The sequence below is a fragment of the Nyctibius grandis genome, chromosome 19, assembly GCF_013368605.1.
Source record: "Nyctibius grandis isolate bNycGra1 chromosome 19, bNycGra1.pri, whole genome shotgun sequence".
In the NCBI taxonomy this organism is placed as follows: Eukaryota; Metazoa; Chordata; class Aves; order Nyctibiiformes; family Nyctibiidae; genus Nyctibius; species Nyctibius grandis.
Window position 1 is genome coordinate 2485691 of NC_090676.1, and position 23726 is coordinate 2509416.

At 40.8% G+C, this 23726-nt stretch overlaps 2 protein-coding genes across 4 annotated transcripts in view; one reads left to right on the forward strand and one right to left on the reverse strand.

Annotated features, from left to right (window-relative positions):
* Window positions 1–6669, forward strand: part of NKAIN4 (sodium/potassium transporting ATPase interacting 4) — a 50825-nt gene extending 44156 nt beyond the window's left edge. Inside the window, exons 6-8 of one of the 3 annotated variants that reach the window (XM_068416196.1) lie at window positions 1234–1318; window positions 5051–5130; window positions 5604–6669. In XM_068416196.1, coding sequence (XP_068272297.1) covers window positions 1234–1318; window positions 5051–5130; window positions 5604–5617 — 179 coding nt within the window. In that variant the 3' untranslated portion in view covers window positions 5618–6669. Of the gene's footprint in view, window positions 1–1233; window positions 1319–5046; window positions 5132–5603 lie in introns of those variants that run through there. The other 2 variants (XM_068416197.1, XM_068416198.1) reach the window with 2 other exon arrangements.
* A 1961-nt stretch (window positions 6670–8630) lies between these two features.
* Window positions 8631–23090, reverse strand: BIRC7 (baculoviral IAP repeat containing 7). Its single transcript, XM_068416255.1, has 7 exons — window positions 23015–23090; window positions 15740–16268; window positions 13581–13680; window positions 12571–12652; window positions 12426–12471; window positions 10231–10302; window positions 8631–9734 (listed from the first exon to the last, which is right to left on the reverse strand). The coding sequence occupies exons 1-7, from the start codon at window positions 23084–23086 to the stop codon at window positions 9532–9534; spliced, it is 1104 nt and encodes a 367-aa protein (XP_068272356.1). The 5' UTR covers window positions 23087–23090; the 3' UTR covers window positions 8631–9531.
* Window positions 23091–23726: the final 636 nt, after the last annotated feature.

The following is a 23726-nucleotide window of genomic DNA, read 5'->3' on the forward strand; positions in this document are numbered from 1 at the left end:
GGTCAAGTCTCTCTGCAACTACTGGGAATTATCCCCCAATTAACTTAGAACCTCTACAGATTTCACTCACTGACAGTTGTTCCAAAATCACTGTATTAGCATGAAGCTATCCACTAAGATGGAATTTGTGAGAATACGTTGTCCTTGGCTGCCTAAATATATTTTAAGAGGGTTTTTTTTACCTCCAATATATTCACTAAATATTTTTCCTATTGTTTGCTCACTAAAAAAATACCAAAAATCTTTAGCTAACATTTAAAATAACAGTGCCACCTTCAGGAAAGAAAAATAAACAGGCATTTATATAGTCAGTAAGACTCTCCAGTTATTTTTAAATGGCATTTGGACTGGATAGCTTTCACACTTCAAAACAAAATGCACTAACTTGGCACCAAAAAGTGGTCTAAGCTGGACCTATTTTAAAGGTTTTTGCAAGGCCTACTAGGTCAGTCACAAATCACACCACATCATACCCCTACTGTCCCAGCTATGCTGGCCAGCTCAGTAACATAGACTTGGCCTAATTTCAGGGGAACTAAGAGAGACTTGGAAAATTCTTCTATGGTTACTAAGGGAATTGTCACTTAAAAACATTCCTTGTTCAGTTACATTGCCCTTATGTGAACACTGGAGAAGGGAAGCATTGTTCCTATTTGTATACAATTAGAAGAAATTGAGTTGGCAGAGGGGATGTGAAAAATATCAGAGCTGAAGATAATGAGGTAGTTGCAGTTTTCCAAAGCTGCTGTTGTCTGTCTTGCAGGAAAGACAAGTGGCACAAGAAAACTCCCACTTCACTATACAGCCTTCACGGGGGTTGCTGTGCTGCCAACTCCTCTGCTGGCATTCACTGATGAGCTGTTCCCCAGCACCCTTCTTTCAGCACGTCGCTGAATGGCTGAGGCTTTGTCAGCTCAGTTCTCATGTGAAGTCACAGCATGGTGGCAATATCTGAGGAGGCTGAGGGACACTCTCTTGTTTTTCCTGGAGTCTTTTGTTAGCTCTTTGCTCCAAGTCTTGTGCTAGCTGAATCTCCTCCTTGGCACACTTGCCCATCCCACAAGGTCTGTACAGGGAAAGATTTCCACCAGGCAATCCATACCTGAAAAGTCATTTTTCTGTTCTCTCACTAACTTTTGTGTTATGCCATGACATGCACCAACTTTCTTTTTCATTTCCTTTCAACTTTCTGGCCATGTTTGTTTATTTATTTGAGTTTTGATTTTTTTTCAGTTGATTTCATTGGTGGATTTGATCCATTTCCTCTCTACCATGTCAATGAAAAACCCACCAACCTTTTGTTCAAGCAGACATACCTGTAAGTATCATGTCCTGTGCGAAGAGGCTATGCAAGCCTCTTAGTTTGATGGCTCAAGGGTGGCACAGGTTTGGGGTTTTTCCTCCTTGCAGGTTGATTTCTACAGCAGGCTTTTCAGGCATGGAAGGAATGAACAAGTGGACACCAGAAGGGGTGAAACTGCCTCTGCTTAGCCCCAGGTTGCCAGGGTGAAGCTGGTGTTGCTGTACTTGGCTTATGGCAGTGCTGTTTGATAGGAAGCAGTGGGGTCAGCTGTAGAGTGTTACTGTAAGCAAACCACTGGATGCCTTATATCTGTGGGGCATCCCAAGAGTTAAGCTGAGAGCAGGGAGCAGAAAGGGGAGTTGTCCTAATAGAGACCCATTGTTGAACTCCAGCTTCTACCCACTGCTGAAGGCACAAGATCACATTTTCACACAGTCCACTTAAAAGCTGATTCTTAATGAGATTCTCAAACATAAAGGCCAGTATTACCTGTTTAAAGCAGCAATAAGATCTGAATTTTTGATACTCTCTAAATCAAGTTACAAGAAGGCAGTTCAACATGCAGAAATTTTTTAAAGCAGCTGCTAAGAGAGGTTGTTATTTAGGAATAATGTTACCAGAGAGTCCTGACAAAAAGAAGGATGTGAGGCTGGGGGAGAAAAGTGGGGCTGAGGGAAGAAAAACTGCTCCCAAATAGATTTGTAGATGTGCCCCTCTAATGTAGTACGGACTTACTAACCACTTTGTCACTGCAGCACAACACCAGGAGAACAAGTAATTTTTGCAAAGCAGTTAAATTCCCTGTAACTTTGGGGGTTCTACAGCATCATTAGAAGGGATGCTACAGGAGATTAAATATTGATTTCCCTCTCATTTTGTGGCAGTGGGATGGAATTTTCCATAGTCTGCAGAAGCTATGGGGCTTTAAGCAGCTCCCTGATTTACTAGCTTGATGCATCAGTGTGCTGAAGAAACACCACACTTTTACAATATGGGGTTTGGGCTGCATTTTACTTAAAATGACAAATTCTGTTTGTGAAAGAAGCTAGTACTTATAAATGAAGTTTTCTATGTGGGGAGATTGTAATATGAACAGAAGCTGGCGACGTAAAACTTCCTTACAAGGGTCTCAGTAAGACGGCAAGGTACTAATGAAGTACACAGGTAATTCTATTGTTCTTTAGTCCCGTTCTTCAGACCATCACTTATCTATTGATAACTTCTGCCAGCACAATATAATATTTCTTTCTGGCTAACAGGAGGTGAAAACAACTGCTGAGCAGTAGATAAGGTGACCCTCTAAATCTCACAGCAGCCACCAAATAGCAATTTTTGTTTATTTATTTCAGCCTAGCTCTTGCCTTCCTTCCACATGTAAGAATGGGAAGGAGAGGAGGAACAGACACTTGATTCTCGGCTAGTGATGCCATGGAGCTTTGCAGTCTGGGGCACTAAGTGCCAGATGCCCTTGTCCTGCTGTGAAAATAATTTCATGATGACTGAAGGCATTTTCTTGTTTATATCCCATTTAAGAAGATGCAAAACAACAAATACATCCAGCTTCTTTCATGTTGAAATTTATAGAACAGCTAGGAGTCAGGAACATGGACTTTCTGTTTTTAACTCCTTTTTGTTGAAGGGAACGCTGAATGAAACTAAATCTATTCTATAGCTACTGACTTGGAGCTAACTGCAACCATGAACTTTAATCTTAGGATGGCATCACCCCGTTGTCAGTAGTCAACTGCTCTCCTGATAATGCACTTGCCCTGTTGCCACAACTCTCTAACAGGATCACTGTCCTTCATTCCCTAATGGAATTATCCTATTCACTCCAGTTTTATCTAGCTTTTTCTGATGAGATCACACCCTTTCCTTTCCTCCCAATGTGCCCTTTCCCTTGTTGTGGCTTGCATTTTTCCCTAGTCTCTCTTCTTCACCTCTCCAAATTTATGAATTTTCATAGATCTGAAGGCCCCACAGAACAATGACATTGACCTAGACCGATGAGCATGGCTTAAGTCCAAGACCAATCACCATAACCTCTGTAGCAAGCACGCAGGCTATGAGTTAGATAACTTAAATATGCTGTCACAGTTCAAAGATATTAAAGGGAGACTGCTGTGTCCTTGGCAGCCTACTTCAGTGGCTATCAGCTGCTGAATTCAGTATTCAAAATGTACATCCCATTTCTGGCCTTCAGCTTCCATCCATTACACTGAAGAGTTCTTAAATACCTTTGCATCCTACTAGGAGGTGAAAACATCTCCCCAAACTATTACTGATAATAGGTACTTCCAGACCACAATCCAGTTATCTCCCAGCTTTATCATGGTAATCTACTGACCTCCTTGACATCACTTGCAAGTCTCCAGTTAGTGGAAAACCTCACAAATTATCCATAACACCATTAGCCAGGTGTCATTTTTCTTTTTTAAAAAAGACACCACCACCAAAAAAAACCCAACCAACAGTTTTGTACTGTTGCTTACAAAGGCATGATTTAAGTGTGCTTCTTCTTAATTAGCACCTCCAACACTCACACAGCAATGAAATTATATAAATACAGTTATTTCTATTTCAGGTTCCACAACTGCTTCTGTTCTACATTTCAGTGACTCCATGGGGATTTGGTTGTGATAGTTCCTATTTCAAGTCACAAGCTTAAGTAAGAGAGACTCAAATTATCCCGAAAAAGTTGTTCTGGAAGTTTTACTGTGTAATGGAATTACCCTTAGTCTCATGGCTGCTTACCAATCAAGGCACTGCACTAATTATTTAATAATAATATATTAGGAATCTTGATAGAAGATATGTTAAAGTCTTCAGTGCATGAGTTTCTGGGTCAAAGTACTTAGCTAAAGGATAATAAATCATGTCTTGAAAACCAAAGTTATTCTCCTGAGGCCAACAGGGAACATTTCCAATGAGTTTGCAGGAAGGAAAGGCTGAGCTCTTACCCCTCCTTAGCTAAAGCTCAAATTCAGGCCGTGCCTGCTTGCACCACTGTCTCCTCTTCGGCTGGACAGGACATCAGCTCTGGGTTGCTTTTCTTATTGTTCACTTGTAGTAACAGAATTCTCATCATTTGAGGCAAGGAAGCGTTCTTGCCCTGATAACTGTGGAAGGGTTAACCAAGACAGCTTTGAAGTTTCTGACTAAAGCCATTATCTCCAAGTACCCTGCAATACCTGCCAAGGCAGGAGGAGGCCCAGATCACCACCATCATTTGTCAGCGCTTCCTGCCTACTGCATCCATTCAGTCTTTTGACATCATTCTCTGAATTTGTTTCAGAAAGCACTGTGCAATCTCAATTATAAAGCAAAATAGTCTCAAAGCGTCATTCTGTACGTGATTTAGCGCTAAATCAAGAACCTGCCGGATGACAGGAGGTAACCTCTATTTATTTAAAAGGCAGAGAGATGAGCAATAGATCTCCCTGCCTTTTAAGACTGTATTTATAAGGCCAAGCAGTGAATTGCACAGTTGTGAGGCTCCTGTCCGTAACACTCACTGTGATCTACAATCAAAATCAAGACTGAAACACTGGCAGAGAGGGAGGAGAGGAAGGAACTAAACTCCTTTAGGATTGTTTCCCCCCCCACACACACCCCCTCCAAACTTTGTTTGATGACCAGAATACTTTACAAAGGAAAGTTTCACTTAAACAGGAAAAAAAATCCCACTTTGTTTTGAGGAGAAAAAAAAACACAATACAAAATGCTTCTACTTTTCCTTCTAGGTAGACTTTTTCCCCAAAAAATTGCTGAATATCAACATGAATTTGCAAACTGTTTTGATCAACCTGAAGCTGCATGTTTAAGAGGTGATGTTTCAGCTGAAAACATTCACTCATCTTTACTGCTGGCTACAAAAGTAGATCTGCTTATCCTGCTACAAAAAGCACATCACTGCAATTTCAAGAAGCTACTTTTTTTTCTAGAGATGATCCCTAGCTTTTTAAATTCCTAACCAAGTTTTTATGCAGCTCCAAATGCTGAGGATACATATATCTAACACTTTGGCTCATATCTATTCCTTAGTCTAACTGCAGTATATTCAGGTCTGGTACATGCATAACATTCTTTCCAGACTTGAAGACTACTTAACCACATTACCTCTGAGCTCTCAATCCTATTCCTCATCTATAGTCAATCATATTTTAAAACCCAGAACAGGCAAAAACCACGAAACAATTTTGTTCTCATTATTTCCACATCATTTCTGTTATCTTAAGTAAGCAAATTAGTACTTGCTCCACACTGATGACCTGCCTTCACTTTTTTCCCCCCCCCACAGGCCTGCGTAAATAAAGAGGAGCCAGAGGCTGGATAAACCTCACACTCCACCATCAAAGGTGCTGCAGGAAACAATCCCCTGTGGCCTGGATCTTTGGCAGAGGAAATGCAGGGTGGTGAACTCCATTCCATTTTTTGTTCCTTGTCTTCTTTTCAAATGCAATGAATGTACATTGAAGAGTGGCCATGCGGTTGGTTTTTAATTTTCCAAGTGCCCTGATGAACCATTCCTACCACAGTCTGGTGGTACTAGCCGATAAATAGCCCAGGCCTGAAGACCTCAGGCAGAACAAGTTCACCGAGAGCCTCTCTCAAGAGATACAGTTGAAGTCGGAGCTGCTTCCTTGTGCCATGGATCCATAAAGAAGGAAGCACTGCAAAACACCCTGGGACATTTCATACGTTTTGTAGTTAGTTTATTCCCCTTCTCCTTTCCCTTGTTCTGAAAAGAGCCTAAATCCCTTAACACAACTTCATCTCCTCCCTGCCTGTATAGAACTAGGGGGGGGCTATTTACATTTGAGTTATTTAGGCTTTTTTTTTTTTTTTTTAAGTTATAGATGAGAGCTCTTATCTTCTTCCCCGCCCCCCATCCAAGACTCCCTTCCTCATACTGTGCTCTTTAGCCATGGTCAGCACCTTAGCAGTAGGCATTTGTCCTGGATTTCAGTGTTCTGTGACCTAACTCCTATAATACTGAACAGCTGAAAACATAGTACAAGCACCACATCTTTACTTAGCATGGAGCTTAGCCCCATTTCAACATGCCAAGCCATTCTCAGAGCAGCTGTAGCTTACTCTGGGTTTGCTCATCTACATTAAAGTAACACTGGTATAGCCATCTACACAGCTGAAACCTGCTGCAGGACACTGGAAAATGCCTCGTTCTTCATGGATCACAGATGTTTTTGTACCTGCCTTCTTCACCAAGCAGCCACGCTTAGTCCAGGCACAAGCCTGGCAACATCCTGATGGAAGGGGTTTTTATTGTGGCAGGATAATTCTGAGGGGAGGGAATGGACTGAAGGAAAGGGGGGAGATAAGTGTAATTAAGTTGCATTAATGAGCTGCAGCAATTAATTAAAAAAAAAAAAAAACAACCAAAAAACAATGTCAGTTTTGTTAGCTACATCTCCCAGCAAGTTAAGTGTCAAGCAGAGAAAGAGCACTTGTCAGCCATCTGTGGCGTTCCTTGGCTGGTACGTTCCAAGAGCTGTTGTAATTCTTTATTGTCTTGCCTAATCTGTTTGAGATTACTTGGCATTTTTGAGTAATGCTAGTAGTTTCAGGAAGGAATTCTTCTAGATGGTAGTATGAAGTCAGAAGAACTCTCTGAATTATTTTGATCTCAAACTGACCAAGCCTTGATGCCACATTTACTAAGAAAACTGATCAAACCACTTGCAAGTGCTCTAAAGAGACTAAGCATCAAACTACGCACTGAATGGCAGACCTCTTGACTGTAATACACACTGGTAAAGATCAATTAAATACAAGTGTGATGACTGAGTAGCTCCATAACTACCACCCTATGTTATGATGAACACAGGTAATTAAGTATCTTTTAGTAGAAGTAAAATAAAGGTTCAGGTAAGCCTACAAAATAAAGGTTCAGGTAAGCCTACAAAATTTAGTATCAATGACTGACATAAATCATAAGAAAAAAAAATCAGTCTATGAAAATAAGACAAGCTACCAATGATCATATGCCACACTTAATTACCTCCTCTTGTTTTCATTAGCAGAGCCATTCATCCTTCATACACTGACAACCCTTCCTCCTGGTCTGCTTGTACTAGACCTACTCTAAGTACCACAAGGTCATGCAATGACCCTGTTCTGGTAGGGTAGGGACTCCCACTCGTTTGTGTCTCCAACGTGCTGTAAGGGTAAGGAGCAGCTGAAGGTTTTGCTGCGTGGGTCCCCCATGGCCAGGTCCGGAGTGCCCTCTATTGGGGACAGGCATCGCTTGAGATACTGCTAGTCAAAAAACATCTACCTGTTTCTGAACAAACATCTTCCTGTAGAAAAAATGCCTCCACCCTTCCAGATGTGGAAAAGCCACAGTTTACAAAGTGTTAAATGAAAGAAGCCCCAGAAATAGCTGGTCTATTTACAGCCTTATAGTCCTGTTGATGCTCAGGCAAGGTTCTAGCCACACAGAGATAAAAGTTTAGGAGGAAATAACACTATTCCAACACAGAGCTGGTTTTGTTTTCCCTTCTCAGATTAGCACATCTACTTAAACTCTAAGCTTTTGCTGTTATTTACAGAGGCAATATAAAGCCCGTGGTAGCTTGTACCCAGACACAACACCTAATGTGGCATGGTGGCACAATTCTGTTCCCTGTGAAAGCTGCTGTCTGGCAAAGAGCCACCAATTCCTCCAAGAGTTGGAGAGTCTAAACTGCTCAACTGGTAATTTCTCTCATCTTTACCAAGAGCTGCATTACATTACCTTCTTCTGAAGGTAAGGATGAAGAGATCTGCCCTCCCATGTGGCCCAGGGATAACTGACACCTTAAAGTTACTCAGAGACAAGTCTATAACCCTGTTCAGTATCCAGAGCTGGAACCAAACAGAAACAACTCCAGAGCCTGTGCTCCAGTCTCTGCATGTCTTTAAGAGCCATGTACCAAACTGTGCATGAAGTTCAGATGCAGAATTATTCCCCACTTATACAGCTTCATGTATCAGGTCCTTATCCTCCTGCATCCTTACACCTTCTTTTGCAGTTAAGAGTCTGGAGGACCCACATGCTGTCTTGTGAATCCCAAAAGGAAGCTAATGGATAGTAAGAAGAGTTGCTTCTCTCACTCATGCCCATGTAGTACTGAAGGACAGAAGTTCAAGTGATCTACAAACTGATGCTGCTCTAACATCTTAGGACACCACCACACCCCCTCCCCCGGTAGGGCATTACACTAGAATCAGATACTCAGACCTCTGTAAGATAAACGAATGAAAAACTTTTTATTCAGTGAAAAAGAACTGTTAGTTTTAAAAAACATATTTCCTTTCCCCTGCAGTTAACAAGCTGTAGTATTTACAAATCTTTCTCTTTTTGACTACACGATAGAATGTTCCATTTAAAATAAGAATCAGGTTAACCAGCAAACAGAAGTCCTAAAAGGGTAATTTTTCCATAGTTATCTTCTAGTAGGATAGTACCAAACAGCCAGGGAAGAGGCTCTTCCATGAGATCATCTAGTGACCCTGACCATCAAAGAGCCTTTCACCTTCTGTCTAGGGAGGTCAGCTGAGAGTAAAGAGGTTGGAGAGTCTACAGCAGGTCAGGCTTTTCACTTCATTATGTGGATTTGAGTATACTGAAACATTGCATCAATTGCTGAAAATTCAACAAGTGGGGGCAAAAAAGACAGCAAAGAGCTCAGAAGAAAGTGCTAGATTCTCCCTCCCCCACAATACATTGCTCCTGAGTATTCTAGTCTCAACAGAATGCATTTTGTGTAGAAATACTTCCATTTTGACTCAGACTTACTGAAGGAAGCCATCAATCCTAGCAGAATAATCTCTAAACGACTGCTAGATGAGAGAAAAAGAACCAGAGACAGTCTACTGAAAACAGCCCTTGATTTTAACATAGAGCAGGGATTCATTTGAGAATGCAAGACTTTGGAGGAGAATCTCTGTCAACAAAAGTCTTTTTTTGAAGTACAAAAGAAACTAGCAGAGTTTTTCTGGAGCAGTCCTACAGCAAGACCAGTCAGAGTACAGCAAACCAGCAACTCTTACGAGAAACACTAAGTGTGCATAGAAGGCACACTTAGTAAGTTTTTACACTTATGCCAAGCTACCCTGCAAATAAGATTGCTCCAGAATCAATTGCACTATTTACTTGTTTTCTTCCTCTGCCGTGTTATGAATGAGTTGTATAGACTTCTCTTTCCCCTTAGGTACATCATGGTTCAGGACATGAAAGTCCTCACACTTCCCCGGATGACCGTTCTGCAAATAGGGCACAGTCGCAAATTGAGGGCACATTCTCCACAAGCTACCAGGTGGCCACAAGGAACAAACACAACAGACACATCTTTGTCCATGCACACTTTGCACATCCTTTCCTCTTGCAGGCGTCGGAGCTGTTCTTCTGTGCTCATCTGAGGCTCATCTTTACCAAAAAAGAAAAAAAACACCCAAACTTAGTATTGTAACAGCTCCAGAGTGCCAGTCCTGTCATCTTAGGAAGTCACACTGCAACTTGCTCATCATTTTTGTTCAGAGACTGACTGTGAAGATGGCAAATGTACCTCTCAGGCAAATTTAATTTAAGCTGAAAAACTACAACTATTACAGACTCTGGCTTATCTACATTAGATTCAGCATATCTACACATGCTGGACTGAGCAGGGACAGGAGATCAACATCTTTTTACTGTAATGTGTAAGTTATCCCATAAACCAATTTTTTTTGTATAACAGTCTGCTTCACAGTGGAACTCTTAATTCCTGAAAAGGGTCTCTGTGTTCAGTTACCATTCAAGCTAGCACACATTCCTCTTCAGGGTTAAATAATGAATGAATACAATGACCACTGATACCATTACTATAAAAGACATCCCAGTTATGCCTAGGCTCAATTTCACCACCACTGTCAGCCCAGTGCACCTGATTCCTTTTGTGGCAAAGATTGCACTTCTTCTCTTGAACTTGATGTTTCAGTTGCTCTCTGAACAGCATCTGCATAACCAGAAAAGAAGATGGCATTAAATGCTACCCCTTGCCTCCCTCTTCAGACAGTGCTGCTTAAAAAGATGAAATATCTTGGATTTCAGTAGCTTTAGGTCAAACACCTCTTTACTCCACTGTTCACACACTTAGCCTGGTGAAGCTGATGTTCTTTGTGGTGCCTTAGTCACCATGTCTGTTAACCTCCCTACCAAGACATGTCCACATCACATTGTCTCCTCAGCAAAGTTGGTTTATTTATCAGACATCAGGAGCCATCAGCTGCTCATTCCTGCTTCTGTGCTACTATTTAATCACACTTTCATTTGTTGCGGTTTCTTTTGCCTTAGCTAAGGAGATGGCAGATGGTGATATGGAGAGAGGAGCTTTGGAAAGCAGGCTTGCTACCAGAGAAAGCCTGTGTGGAACTACATCTTCAAATAAACTTCACTTGGCAAACAGACTCCATAAAACAGACAACACAAGACAGACAGATAAGTAGAAACAAGGAGTATGGCTATTTCTGACCAAGTCATTGATTCAATTTTAAATAGGCTTGGAGTGTTCATCCATCCTAGAAGCCTGGCTTCAGACAACTGCCTCTGTCTGTCTGCATCAGACATGAATTTGTGCACAAGCCTCCACATCGTGCAGCTGTCTGCTACTGCAGGTCTAAGGGCAGCAGAAAATATCAAAGACATCTACACTGTAGCCTATTGGAGGCAGATATAGTTACTGATACCCCAGTAATCACAGCTCCTTCATGTTTCTCTAAAGCAGAATCTCATTCTTCAGCCTCTCAAAGAAAGGCAGGCTTGGGTACATTACTACTCTTAATTCCAGCCTAGGAAGAGAGAAGACACAGCAGTGCTCAAGATAAAAGTGAGTAAGAGGTTAAACCACCACCAAGATTGTGGGTGTGCAAGTCAGGCATACCTCCGCTTTCCTCTGCACTGCTGCTCTCTTCCCAGTCTGGCTGAAGCAGATCAGAAATCAGTTCAGACTCGGAAAGGTAGAAACTCCCATTCAGCATGTATTTATTCTCTACCAGGTTAACCACCCAGGTGGGGTCAAAGCCCATCTGCATGACATTCTGCACTACGGTAAGCTGATCCTGAGAAGGAAGAGCTTGCAATTCCCAATTCCTCAGAGGATCTGTAAAGCAGTGAGCAGATACTTTACCAAAAAAGCAGAACTTTTGGCAAAAATTATGCCACTCCTTGAAGCTGTTCTATATAAAATGGCATCAATATATTCTAGAACATTCCTCAAGCCATCTACATAGCTAGATCAACATCCAGATTTACAGTTTTTACTTCCAGCCATAATTCACAAGAAAGTCATCAAAAGCAATTTCATAAAAGCCAACAGACTAATTCTGGATGATTTATTCTACTGTATCAGTGGACCAGGTCTCCCATGTTTAGCCCCAGTCCAGAATCCTTATATTTGTTTTCACATGCCAGAACAGAAGTCTTGAAACTCCTTTCACAAAGATCAAGTGGAACATCCCAGTTGAAGTCTCTCCTACCCCATAATCTAGCTCAACCATTCATCAGTAAAGACAGAAGTGGGAAATTCAGCTGGCAGCCCATTCAAAGGCTTAAGTGTTTAAGCTCATCCTATCAGATAGGCTCTTCAAGAGAATAAGGAAAAAAATCAGCTTTCCACAGTCATGGGAGCCAAACTTCACCTACTTAAATTTCCAGGAGCAACTGATGAATGGGAATAGATCCCCAGGATCAACACTTTCATGAACAACCAGACCGTCTAGCAGTTCTCTGGTCTCCTATCAAGTATGTTTAAAATGCTGTAGTCCGAAAGACTCTACAGACAGACGAGGACATCAAGAGCATGGACAAGTCAAAGGAAAGTTAGGCAAGCACCCAAAAGTCACATGATTATCCAGACTAGCTCAATGTCTCTGGTCTTAGACTAAGAGGTCTCACAAGAGCAAGCAATTTTGCTTCTTGTACTAGGGACCATTTGCTAAAAATAAAGTGAAATAGCTTCTAGAATATCAAAACGTCTCTCAAACACCATGTCTACAGAGTGCACACTAGCTGGGGTGGAGTAGAAGTCAGACTACACCACTTTCAACAGAAGACAAAACACCATGTAATTATAGCACTGACCTTGGGAAGCAGATAAATCTTGTTCAGTCTGATCCCAGGAATCTCTCTGAAAATGTCATAAGACAGTCACAAAAGAGAAGCATGTGTTCAAAACCCCCTATCTACCAAACTCCCATCCACTATACACAAAATATTCATGACTCACTGGAGATAGCAGGGTGCTAGAAACGGAGTCCTGAACACTGCTAATAAATTCTCTCCCCCTTGACTGCAATAAAAATTCACACCTATAAGCAGAAAGATTTAAAAACATTAGTATAGGATCTCTCAAGGGAAAGCAGCAGTAGTAGTTTGAATTTTAGAAGCAAAGGGCGCTATTGGATTGTGAGCAAACTGCTATATTCATTAAAGAGGAGGTATCATGGTCTTCATGACCCCCCCCACACACACCCCTCCTTGCATGAAGGGCAACAATAAGAAGCTCATGATCCCCCTGCTTAATTCAGTCCTCATGTTTGGCCCAAGATGAGCTCAGTTGCAACATCCTTTGGAACAGATCACAGAAAATGTGATGATGACCAGTTCACAGAAAAACAAAGTTAACAATATTTTTCTTTTTGTACCTCAGAGTAGTTGACATCAGAGAACAGCTTTGGTTTCTAAGTTACTTTAATTGAACTTCTAGATGGTGAACTCTAAGTCAAACTAGAAAAATCTCAGGTCTGAACTGTGCCATGATTAAGTTTCCAGGCCAATCTTTGGTTCTTCCACATGTGAGGGGACAGTTGGAGGAAGGCACTTTTGGAAGCCAGTACAGACTAAGTGGCAGATTTAGAAACAAGTTCTCTATCTTGACTCACACTACTAGGATCTGAAGATGGTCCCTTACTGTGCAACTTCGACCTTGAAGATTCAGAACCTTTCTCTTGAGATTTCAGGGATTTCCAGAAGGTTACAGACTATTGCAACAGTTTATGCAGTTAAACATGATTGAGCATACCTGAGTATGCTTTTCACCTGCTCTAGCTAGGTAGAAAAATCAAGACCTAAGCTAATAACAGAGCCTGGAAACAGCACTTATTACCAGTACACCTGTGACTCATTTGTCTCTCAACTAGCGGTACTTCTATCTTATGAAAGGAAAAAAAAAACCACACAGTGTTGAATGCACAGCATATCTTTTGGTCTTTCTACGAGACACCAAGACTGACTTACCCCGGATACCATTTGGCATGTTCCCTCCAGGGATCATCTCCAAATGACCAGTTCCTCACACCTCCATCACAGTAAAAACACCTCACTACATCACTTTCTCCTGAAAGACATCAAAAGATTATTTGACATCTGAGACACTGTATGCTCTCCTAGCCCCAGATGAGAACCTGGGAAGAGATTCAGCACAAAACACAGGCTACCAGACAGAACAGATGAGCACATGACAATTTACCAACATTGTGCAAGTTGTATAGGGGCAGCAAACCCAATGAAAGCTTGAACTCCCAGAGCTGTGGCTGGTTGAGATGATTCCAGAACTGGGTCACAAGCTAACAGGCAGCATGTGAGCACCATAGCTCCCATGTGTGCACATACCTATCCAATCCCCTCTTGCCTGCATTTAGAGTAAACCTATCATTAATTACACCAACACAGTCCCAGGGTAGGCTATCCTACTGTGCTTCTCTTCACAGAAATCACAGGGGGAAAAAAATTAAAGCCAAACACAGTTAAGAACTGCCTATAAATGCCCTGCCCTAAGGGCAATGAAACAATGTCAGTAAAGGCTGCCAGTGAGTTTGGGTCACAGACACAATCTTCCAAACACTCTTTTGTTGGAGTACTGTTTGGCTTAACTCGAGTGTTCGGTTCCAGAGTTCTCCTGCTCAAGTGATCACAGGGGAGCACCATGTCTGACTGCTGCTGCCTAATGAGTCCCCAAAGTAAGTCTCTGTGCTGGGCTCTCAAACAGGTGCTCTGCAAGTGATAACTCCAGTCCAACACAACACACAGTTTTAGCTGCAGACACTGCTTTACAGTTTATTTTATGTTCCTGGCCACGCTGGTCTTTTGTGTGCCTTAAAAATTAACAAAAAGACAAAAGCAGCAGATTAGCTAATATGTCTATAACACTCTTCCATCGAGGCATGCATGCTGTTTAGCCCCTGCTACTGTGCTCCAAGCAGACAGGTACAGATTCTTAGTATTAACTGGATTTATAGCAAGATCCAAGTTACACAGTTTGAACAAAAATCTTGTTGAAGCAGAGACACATACTAGTAAACTAACCAGTCACTTCCTCCAACACAAGCTAAAAGAAGGACAGTTATTTAGGCAGACTTTCCTATGGGCATGTCATTCACCATGTTGCATCTCAGATTTTTCCAGCTATCACTAACATTTAAAGCTGTTTTCCCATTCCTATCTTTACCAACAAATAGTACTTAAATAAGTGGAGATAGGGGCAATTCAATTTTACTTCAACAATGAGTGTGTGAGGCATTCAGGCTGCACAGGTTTGTTTCTGCTAAGGGAGCTTTAGTTTACGGACCCTGCCTGTCACTTCCTTCTATATCTCTGATGTGCAAATACAAAAATTAATAGATTCCTTCAGATGGAAGAAGTGACACTTGTAACACACAGAAATATCACTACATTATTAGCTTTCAAAAAACAGAAGGATACCCCCAATATTTAATTACAGTCAAACATTAACATACTGTAAATATTTCCTCTGACTGGTCCTCCCAGGGAGGAATACTTACTCAAACCTATTGTCTAACCACCAAAGCCTTCTCAAGGGGAAACAATGATGCTACGTTGATACTCACATGCATATGATAACAACAAATATTGCCTATTTTCCTCAAAACAAAAACTATCTTTTTATTTCTGCCATAAGGACCCTGGACTTGCAATACAACAAGCCACAGTGACAGCCAAAGGGGCTGCCTACCTACAGGTGTCACTCAGATATTTATTTTTTTTTTTTTGAAAAGAGAAGGCTTCAGTGCCAAACAGCTTATAGAAAACATGACATGCCAAATAAGTGCCTCAAGTCTTTTTAGGAGTGCAAGTAATAGGCTCAATGGATCTCAAAGTACACAATTTTCTGCCAGTAAAACATCTGTTTAAAACATGTCACTTTTTCCACTCCTGCTGGTAAGGGAATTGACTTACTAGTGGACCCCTCAACACCCAAACAGGAGTTCACATAGAAGTGAATTCTGCACAAGCAGCAAGTGAAACAGCACAGGCTGAAGGAAGGATGTGGTTGCTAACTACACATACTTGAAAAGTATTTGTGCAAGCAATAAAACATAGTGACACCTTCAAAAGTTAACTTGAATAAGAGTTAAACATTTCCCTGGAGTACTGACCTGTGTAAAAGAATCCTGCTCTAGCCAGTTGCTCAGGATGCATGTCAGTATATTGTGGCCAGTTCTGAAATGTAGATAGTCTCATCTCTTCCGTTACCATGTCTGGGTTTTCTGGTTCGTCAGGCAGGGCTCTTTCCTCACCACCTAACCCCTGCAAAAGGCTGAGCAACTGCCCATCCATAATGTCAAACCTTTCCTCAAGAGGAAGCATCTCTTGGTTCCCAACATCCTCACCACAAATGAATTTACAGGAAGGGAAGAACTTCAGGTGCTCTGCCATTGGGTTATCACCGAGACTCCAGTCTTTCAGCAGACCACCACAGCAGAAACACTGTACTTCATCTCTTGGACCCACAAAGAAAAAGCCAGCCTTGGCCAACTCTCCAGCAAGCACAGCTGCGTTGTCTGGCCATTCCCAAAAAGTCCTCCGTCTTCTCGCTTCGTTCCTCATGCTGGATTCAAACAACTGGCAGCGAGCAGCCCCGAGCTCCATCTCCTCTGCTGGTGTCATGTCCCCCATGTTGCTGTTCTGAAAGAGAGGATGAGATAGCCCAGGGCAGTCAGCTGGATTCCGGGTGTCAGGCAGCACTCACCCTGCATTATTCATTCCTCATCCCCATGCATATTCCAGAAGGCTCCTGGTCTTCACAAAGCTGACCTTGTTTCAGAATTGCAGCCCAATCAGAGATCTGGTGCTTCTGTACTTTGCTGTTGAACTTTTGCCCAGTCCTCACTAGTGTCTGAAGGGAAGAGACTAGCACTTTCTGAGCCCCTCTGCCAATTTACAGGAGAGATGCTTGTGGGAACAGACAGTGGAGGGGGAGGCCAAAACCTGGGCTGCCTCCCTTGCTGAACCAATCCAGCTTTCAGCATCTGATCTATGTGATAAATCCCCAGTCATTTTGCTCAGCTTTTAAAGTAACATTAAAAAGACACCGCTTTATTTTTTTTCCCCTAAAAACAGATCTGAGAGGGCATGCCATAACAAAGCAGAGAACAACCACACCCGAACAGTGTCTCATAACATTCATTTTACAGCCAAACACTACACAGAATATCAGTAGATTTTTCATAACCTTATCATAAACAGTGACTATGTAGAAATATCTCTATGAAAGAGAACTTCTCCAGGACACCGTCTAAAGTAATTAGGTCCGGTTTCTATAGGGAGGTGTCCTTAAATCAAAGGTAAGACCTTTTCTGCCTGTGGTAATTCTGTGCAAGAAGAAGACTAAAATTAAAAAAGTTATGAGTGCCCAATTATCCAAGCCCTCATCCCACTTAAGGTAATAGCCTTTCCCCATGCAAGTAAGCTAAATTGCAACTCAGCTACTGCTTCTAATACTTTCTATACGGCTGGCAAATACACTTTCAAAAGGTCATACAATTACACAACCTAGAATCAGGATCAATTTAACTAATTCCTTTGGAGTGAAGTCACTGCACGTGTGACTAAGTGGCAGGTGCAATCAAATCAATTTTTTTAAGTAAGTGCCCTGAAACACTCATCACCACCTAACTCAGTAGGTCAATTCATCCCAAGGAAGTGCTGACTATCTACTGGTTATCAGAGCTAAGCATTATAAGCACACAGACCCAAGACACCACAGAGGCAACTAATAAATTAGAAAAAAAATATACATTCCTCCCCCTCCCCCAAAAATACGGTGTTTTTTTTGGTACACCACATTAAGATAACTATTGCAGTGCACTCTCTTGAGTGGGCACACGGTAAAAAACAACCAAGTGGAGACCACCTGTATAGCAGCTACTCTACAGTAAACAGTCACGAAGACCTTTAAGAGGCACTCAGGCCTGTAACATCTCTGAAGTACTACTCCTCTTAGTTCAAGTGCTGCAGCACACTTAGGGGAAAAAACTCACAGGGCATTTTAGTTGCAAGACCTGTAGCCAGAGTTAACAAATCCATCCTTTATCAGTATTATATGTTCAGTGAGATTTTAAAAGCAAAAGCAAGCTCACTCAACCACATGCCTCTCACAGTAAAAGATAGCAAGGAAGAGAAAGTTCATTAGCAACTAGAATTTTCTTCTAGAATCATAATCACAGAAACCAGAGCGGTAGGAAGAGGCAGCTCTAAAAGTTTGTTTTAGAAATTATACTTTATTTAATACAATAAAGTAGTTACTCAAGAACTATATCGCTGGTATAAAGAAAATCCATATAGAAATAAAAAAAAAACATTAGTCCCTAATACACAGCAGAATTTGCAAGCTAAGCAAACTTAAGAGCATGCAATTTTTTAGTCTGCACAGCAGATTTTGCTCTCAGAACATAGAGAAGCAACAGATTTGTTCATCAGGCACAGCTCCACAGCATCAGTGTTGCTCTCATCTTGGGCCCTAACAAAACAAAAGCTATTATTCTTTAACTATGCCAAACACTGTTTTCCACATAGAAGGTGACCAAGTTATCTCAGCCTTCTTCCACTGAGGAAGCACACATCAGAGCAAGCTTCACAGCAAAACACAAAGAATGAAAATGAGTTTTTCCACCCAAAAGCTTAACAGCTGAATCAAGCTTCTTTTCAATAGGAGATGCAACATAGGAGAACAAATACATTTATCTTTTGTTTATGAAGAAACCCATTATGGTTTACCTGCATGAAAGACATTTATATGCTCTGCAGAAGATCCATTAACTTAGCTAACAAGGCTCTCCAAACCACATTAATATTTTTAATAGTTACACCACCACTAGAAGCCAATATTCTCCCACAATCCACTACTTATACCTACAGGATAATACACTTCCAAAGCAACATTGCAGCTAATATCAACAATTCCTTACGATTAGCACAATAAAAACTAAAAAAAAAAAAAAAAATTACCTACAATATGCTAAAAAAAACAAACCTAAAACACTTCCAAGAACTAGGACTCTCCCAACACCACAGGCTACCCTCTTCTCTTCTAGGCAATGCAGAGAACTTTCTCAAAGAAAGGTGTAAGTGATCCCACCTGCCACAGAGGCCATTTCTAATGCCCCATTTTCCCTGATTGGTTGGTTTTGTGATGAAATTCTCTATTGGCTAAACAGTCAAGGTACAATTACTTAAAAATGTGTTCTCCTCTACCACTTTTTCTGCCTTAGAAGATGCATTCAGCTTATTCTAAACTATATGCTTGACAAAACGTGAGTTCTTCATATTAACATAAGAACACAGGTGTTTTATGTTTGTAAAAAATGATAAATTAGGATTTTTCTTTTCAGAAAAACGATCCAGAGCCCTTTTTTTTTTTTACAGGCAAGCCTACACAAACATTATATTTAAAAATAACAGTGTTGAAACACTATTTTTTAATTAAATATGTGTTAAGGAAAATCCCTGAGCAGCAGAGGGCAGTGCTTATATGCAAAATTTACAGAGTCTTGTAACAAGCCCGCACAACTCCACTTATTCTAGGGGAGCTAGGTGACTGTTAAAGGGAAAAGCTGTATAAACTTTTATATAAGAGGACCTGAAAGGCAGCTTCTAAGTTAATTTACAAAATTTGACTGATTCTGGCAGTGATTATTAGGGGTTTTTTTTGTCTACATAACATTCTTTCATTGTGTAAGCTTCGAGATAGGTTTAAGGTTGGTTTTCTGTGGGGATACACTCGTGTTTTTGGGGGGGAACATTTCACCAACAAAGGAAAGCTCGGAAGGACTAGTGAGATGACTGTAGCAGAAGAAGATGAAGTGACACCAAGTCTGGTGCTGAGAGCAATTAAAAATAAGTCACCATGGACAAATAATAGGGTTTTATTTTAGCTCAGCAAAACCTCGAGGTTCTACACAGCTGTAAGGGGATGAAGCTGTTCTTTGTGCTTTAGCTCAAGGAAGACTACTGTGCTTTCATCAATAAATTAAGAGTTAATAAAAAATTCCTGAGGAAAGAGGCTTTTATAACAGGGGGGAAAAAGGTATCAGTTGGTATTACTGAAGAAGCAAAGAGGCTGGGAACACGAATAGAGATGCCATAGCTTGCCACTGCAACTGATGTGTAATGGGGCTAGATATCAAGGAAATTTATGGCATAATTCCTGTTCCCACTGGCTCAGAACCACTGTTAACCATTCTGTGAAGACAAGGATCCATTTTTCAGAATAAAATGTTCAGACCTTGCCATGTAACTGCTTTCCAGACTGAAGCAGAGTAGACAAAATGATTAAATGTGTAGCCATAGAAGTAGGTGACTGCTTCTGTTTCTCCATTTAGGGCCTTGCTTTTCCTCTTCTGGCTGCCTCTTCCTTGCCTGTTGTCCTTCATCTTCCTTCACACTGAATGGCCAGCTGGTCTCTGCCTGCAGCAAAACACCTGCACTCTTCTGCTCTCCTAAGAGTCGCTGGCACTATGTTTCCTGCAACAGTAAAATCTCCAAGGCATCCATAAAACCAACCCACTGTGGACAGGCAGCATGATCCAACCCAGTGAATAACGACAAGACACACTGAAAAGTGACTGGTCACACCAGAGACAAACGCAAAGTCATTCCCTTAGGGCAAAGCTCAGAAGCCTCACTTTGCTTTTTCATCTAGCTCAAGGTTCTTTTACAAGGAGTACTGCTATGCATCTAAAAAGGTCTTCTCTGCCTCTCAACGCTTCTGTCTTAAATGATTCATTCCTCCAAACATTAACAATCATTAATTCAAGCCTGAAAAATGTTGCTATAAACTAAATACACATACTATAAGTATACACTGACAGAACTAATGCACAGGTGAGTAACAGATACATGTTTTGTGAAGTGATTCCTAAGGATTCAAACCTTTCAATCTCCTCCCCTAATTTTTTCTTCTGGCCTCCACTACCATAGCATCTGATTGCCTCAAAACTTCATGGATTGTAACACTCAGGAATAGCTAAATGTAGCTTGCAACATGATTCATGAAAGTGCTTAGAATCAAATACTATTAATATACCAGCCCACAGGAACAGAACACAGTACATATCAAAAGAAAAATCTGCAAAGCACAGCAGATACTCCAGAAATCAATAGAGGAACTGACCTTAAAATCCTACTGTGATTTGAAATAAAAGCAAACTAACATGCTAGTTCCTTGGAAGGAGGAAAATTAAAGTGTTTCTGCCACAAGCCATTACTATGTTTTATATTGTTTCATAACTTCATGATTTCAGTGACCAGCCTATTATAAAATATATTTCTGCTATAGAAGATAGAGTGGGTTGAAAGCTGTTCAATGCTTTTTCAAAAGGTAACTGTTTGTAGAAAACAGTTCCTTTTTTATTTTTCAAAATGGCTTTTGGCTGAAAAAATTGAGAGGTTTTTTTTTTCAAGGGTCTTTTTTTATCTTTATTTGGTTTTCTACTCCTTTCTTGCCTTTGCCAGTGAACACAAACATCATGGGGAAAAAAAAGAACAAAACCAAAACCCACCCATTATTTGTTTTTTTTGTTTCCCACAACATTCTGAATACTTAAAAACATCTGTAAAAATGCAATGCTGCCCCAAACTGAACGGACTGTTTTCAGTTTTCAGCAGATCAATGTGGTACCCAAAGAGCAAGCAGAGTGCTCAGGGGGCTGAGCAGCAGCACAGGGATTAGGAATACAAATTAGTTTGAAGAGAGAACTGGATGGCTAAGTACAATTCCCACAGTGAGAACAGAAAATGTGAATTATATTCCCTTTCTATCTCCCTTTCTGAGTAGGATCTGGCTGATTTCCTCAAAGATCAGTTGTGCTTCTCCTTCCTCTCTGTTCCTGCCTCTCCCTCTCACTGACTCCGATCGTTTTCTGATTCCTTCTGGTTCTGACCTGGAGGAGCCTCACACTTGTGCTCTATTCCCTCTACCTACTTGAAGCCTACAGGAGTTACAGGAACAGAAGACATGTAGCCTCACGTAAACTGCGTGGCATTGCTACTCCAAATGGTTCACAAATAAAACTAATAACTCTTCAGAAGAGATTGCTAGCAGCTTGTGACTAATGTTCGTTCCTCCATTCAGCCATTAATTACCTTTAAAGAAGGATTTGTTAGGCATTGTTATTACTCTAATGGAGCTCATCCTACTTTTTAATTGGTGGAAAATCAGCCATCGAGGACCACGGAACATCTGATTTTCCAATTAAATTCCACTACAGTTTGGAACGTGTTTTTATTGTAGAGAGATATGCCTAGCTGCATGAATATTGCTTGGACGACAGGCAGAAAGATCTGTTCTTGAGCTATTGACACTAGCAATCATCTGTTTTTCTCCATGCAAATTGACTCGGAATAGGTTTATTTTGTCCTTGTATCAATAAAAAAATCCTCTGTAATTTACATATGAACTCTTTTGAGATTGCAGAGAGTGTTAATAAAGGAAGAAAAAGATATCCTTAACTTTTTCTTGTACTAGAAGAACATACCACCATGTTTCTCTCAACAAAGCCCAAACCAAACCAAACCCTAGGTTACCCTCTACGTTTCAGTGTTACACTATAAGAGCATCCTGAGTTCATATAATTCTGAGTATTGCCTCTTAACTATCTGTTTCAACTGAGGCTTCTCTTCTTCCTGGTTTTATTTCTAAAAGATTGTGTACTTCTCAATGGACAGGCAAGATCATTCTTAAAGTTACCAGGAAAAAGCAGTAACTCACATTTTCCTAATGCAAAAGAAAAAAAACTATTGCCACAAACATGGACTTAGGCACATACAGATACAGATATAGATATAGATCTATATGCCGGACATGCTCTGTCTTTAAATCTAAAATAACAGGTATAGCCTAATAGCTGCAGTCCCTTGTACCTGAGGATGCTGAAGCAGATACAGTTCTAACATTCTGCCTACATACACTCATGGCTAGGATGATTCATAGTCACGTAGTTTCTATATCAAGACTAGTGAACATACACAATCACATGGACTTCAGAGCCGTGCCCAACACCCAAGTATCCAGGCCAAGCCTTTCCCTTTTCCTTCCAGACATTCCACTCTCCAGCCATGCTGTTCACTTTTTTCTCACATTTGTTTTTGAAGTGCTGCTCTTTAGATAGCCTTTGCAGCTCACTGGTCAGAGCTCCAGCTGCTTGTGAACGCAGCAATGAAGCTGGATAGAAGCACCACACAAGTTGGTCCAGGCCTCAAGTTATTACCTCAGGCAGTAACACAATATATTATACACATGTTGAAGGCCTGATTTTGATTAGTCTTTCTCTCAAATATGTTCTTATATTGCTCATACCTAGAAACTGCAAATGGTGCATGTTTGTGTCAAGAAACCTACACAAGAGACATGTTCAAAGCCAAAAGAGACTTACCAAACTAAATCTCCGCAGGTATTTTGATACCTTCAAGAAAAAAATCAGGTTTCTGGCCAATTTAAGGACCATTATTTCCATTCTCCAAACAGATGTCAGACACCTATGTAACATCTTAAAAGATAATCTCAGTGACATATTGTTAATCAAGGAAAATTCTTTGTTACAAATCCTTTTATTGCGCGAGTTTTTGAAGAAGTTAAATTATATTCTACCAATCTCATTACCACTATAATGCAGTACTAGTGTTGTTTAGAAGCACTGCAATGATATTTTCTTTTGTTGTGGCGTAAGAGGCTCCTGGTCCACCATACTCTAATCGGGCACTGAGTGAACTATCATTTACTATGCTTCTAAGTCAGCAGGACAGTAAGGCCTCTGGGTGTTACCACAACACAAGCAGTAAGAAAGAAACCAATGTTGATTTCTGTTTCATCACAAAACATTTATGATTTGGTCAGAAGTCAAATAGATTTGAGGCAGATTGTCATACAAGTTTCTGTATTAGAATCAGTCTATATAATACACTATAAACTGCAGGACCTTGGGGAGGGCAGGAACTGCTATTTTGTTCTGGGCAGCACCTACAAACTGTATCTTGACCAAATGATCCTAAGCAGGACCTAAAAACTATTAAGAAGTAGCTACAGGTCTGGTGATTAGATATTCCATATTAGATATTAGATATTCTGGTGATTAGATATTTAGGAAA

What these genes read in the sequence shown, in the direction of transcription:
- BIRC7 (XM_068416255.1), bottom strand. Translation starts at nt 23,086, where the DNA reads ATGGTCCTTAAATTGGCCAGAAACCTGATTTTTTTCTTGAAGGTATCA. An exon ending in AGATTTATCTGCTTCCCAAG is followed by an intron (nt 10,303 to 12,425) that starts GTCAGTGCTATA and finishes CTGGTTATGCAG; the next exon opens with ATGCTGTTCAGAGAGCAACT. An exon ending in TTTGCCACAAAAGGAATCAG is followed by an intron (nt 9,735 to 10,230) that starts GTGCACTGGGCT and finishes TTTTTGGTAAAG; the next exon opens with ATGAGCCTCAGATGAGCACA.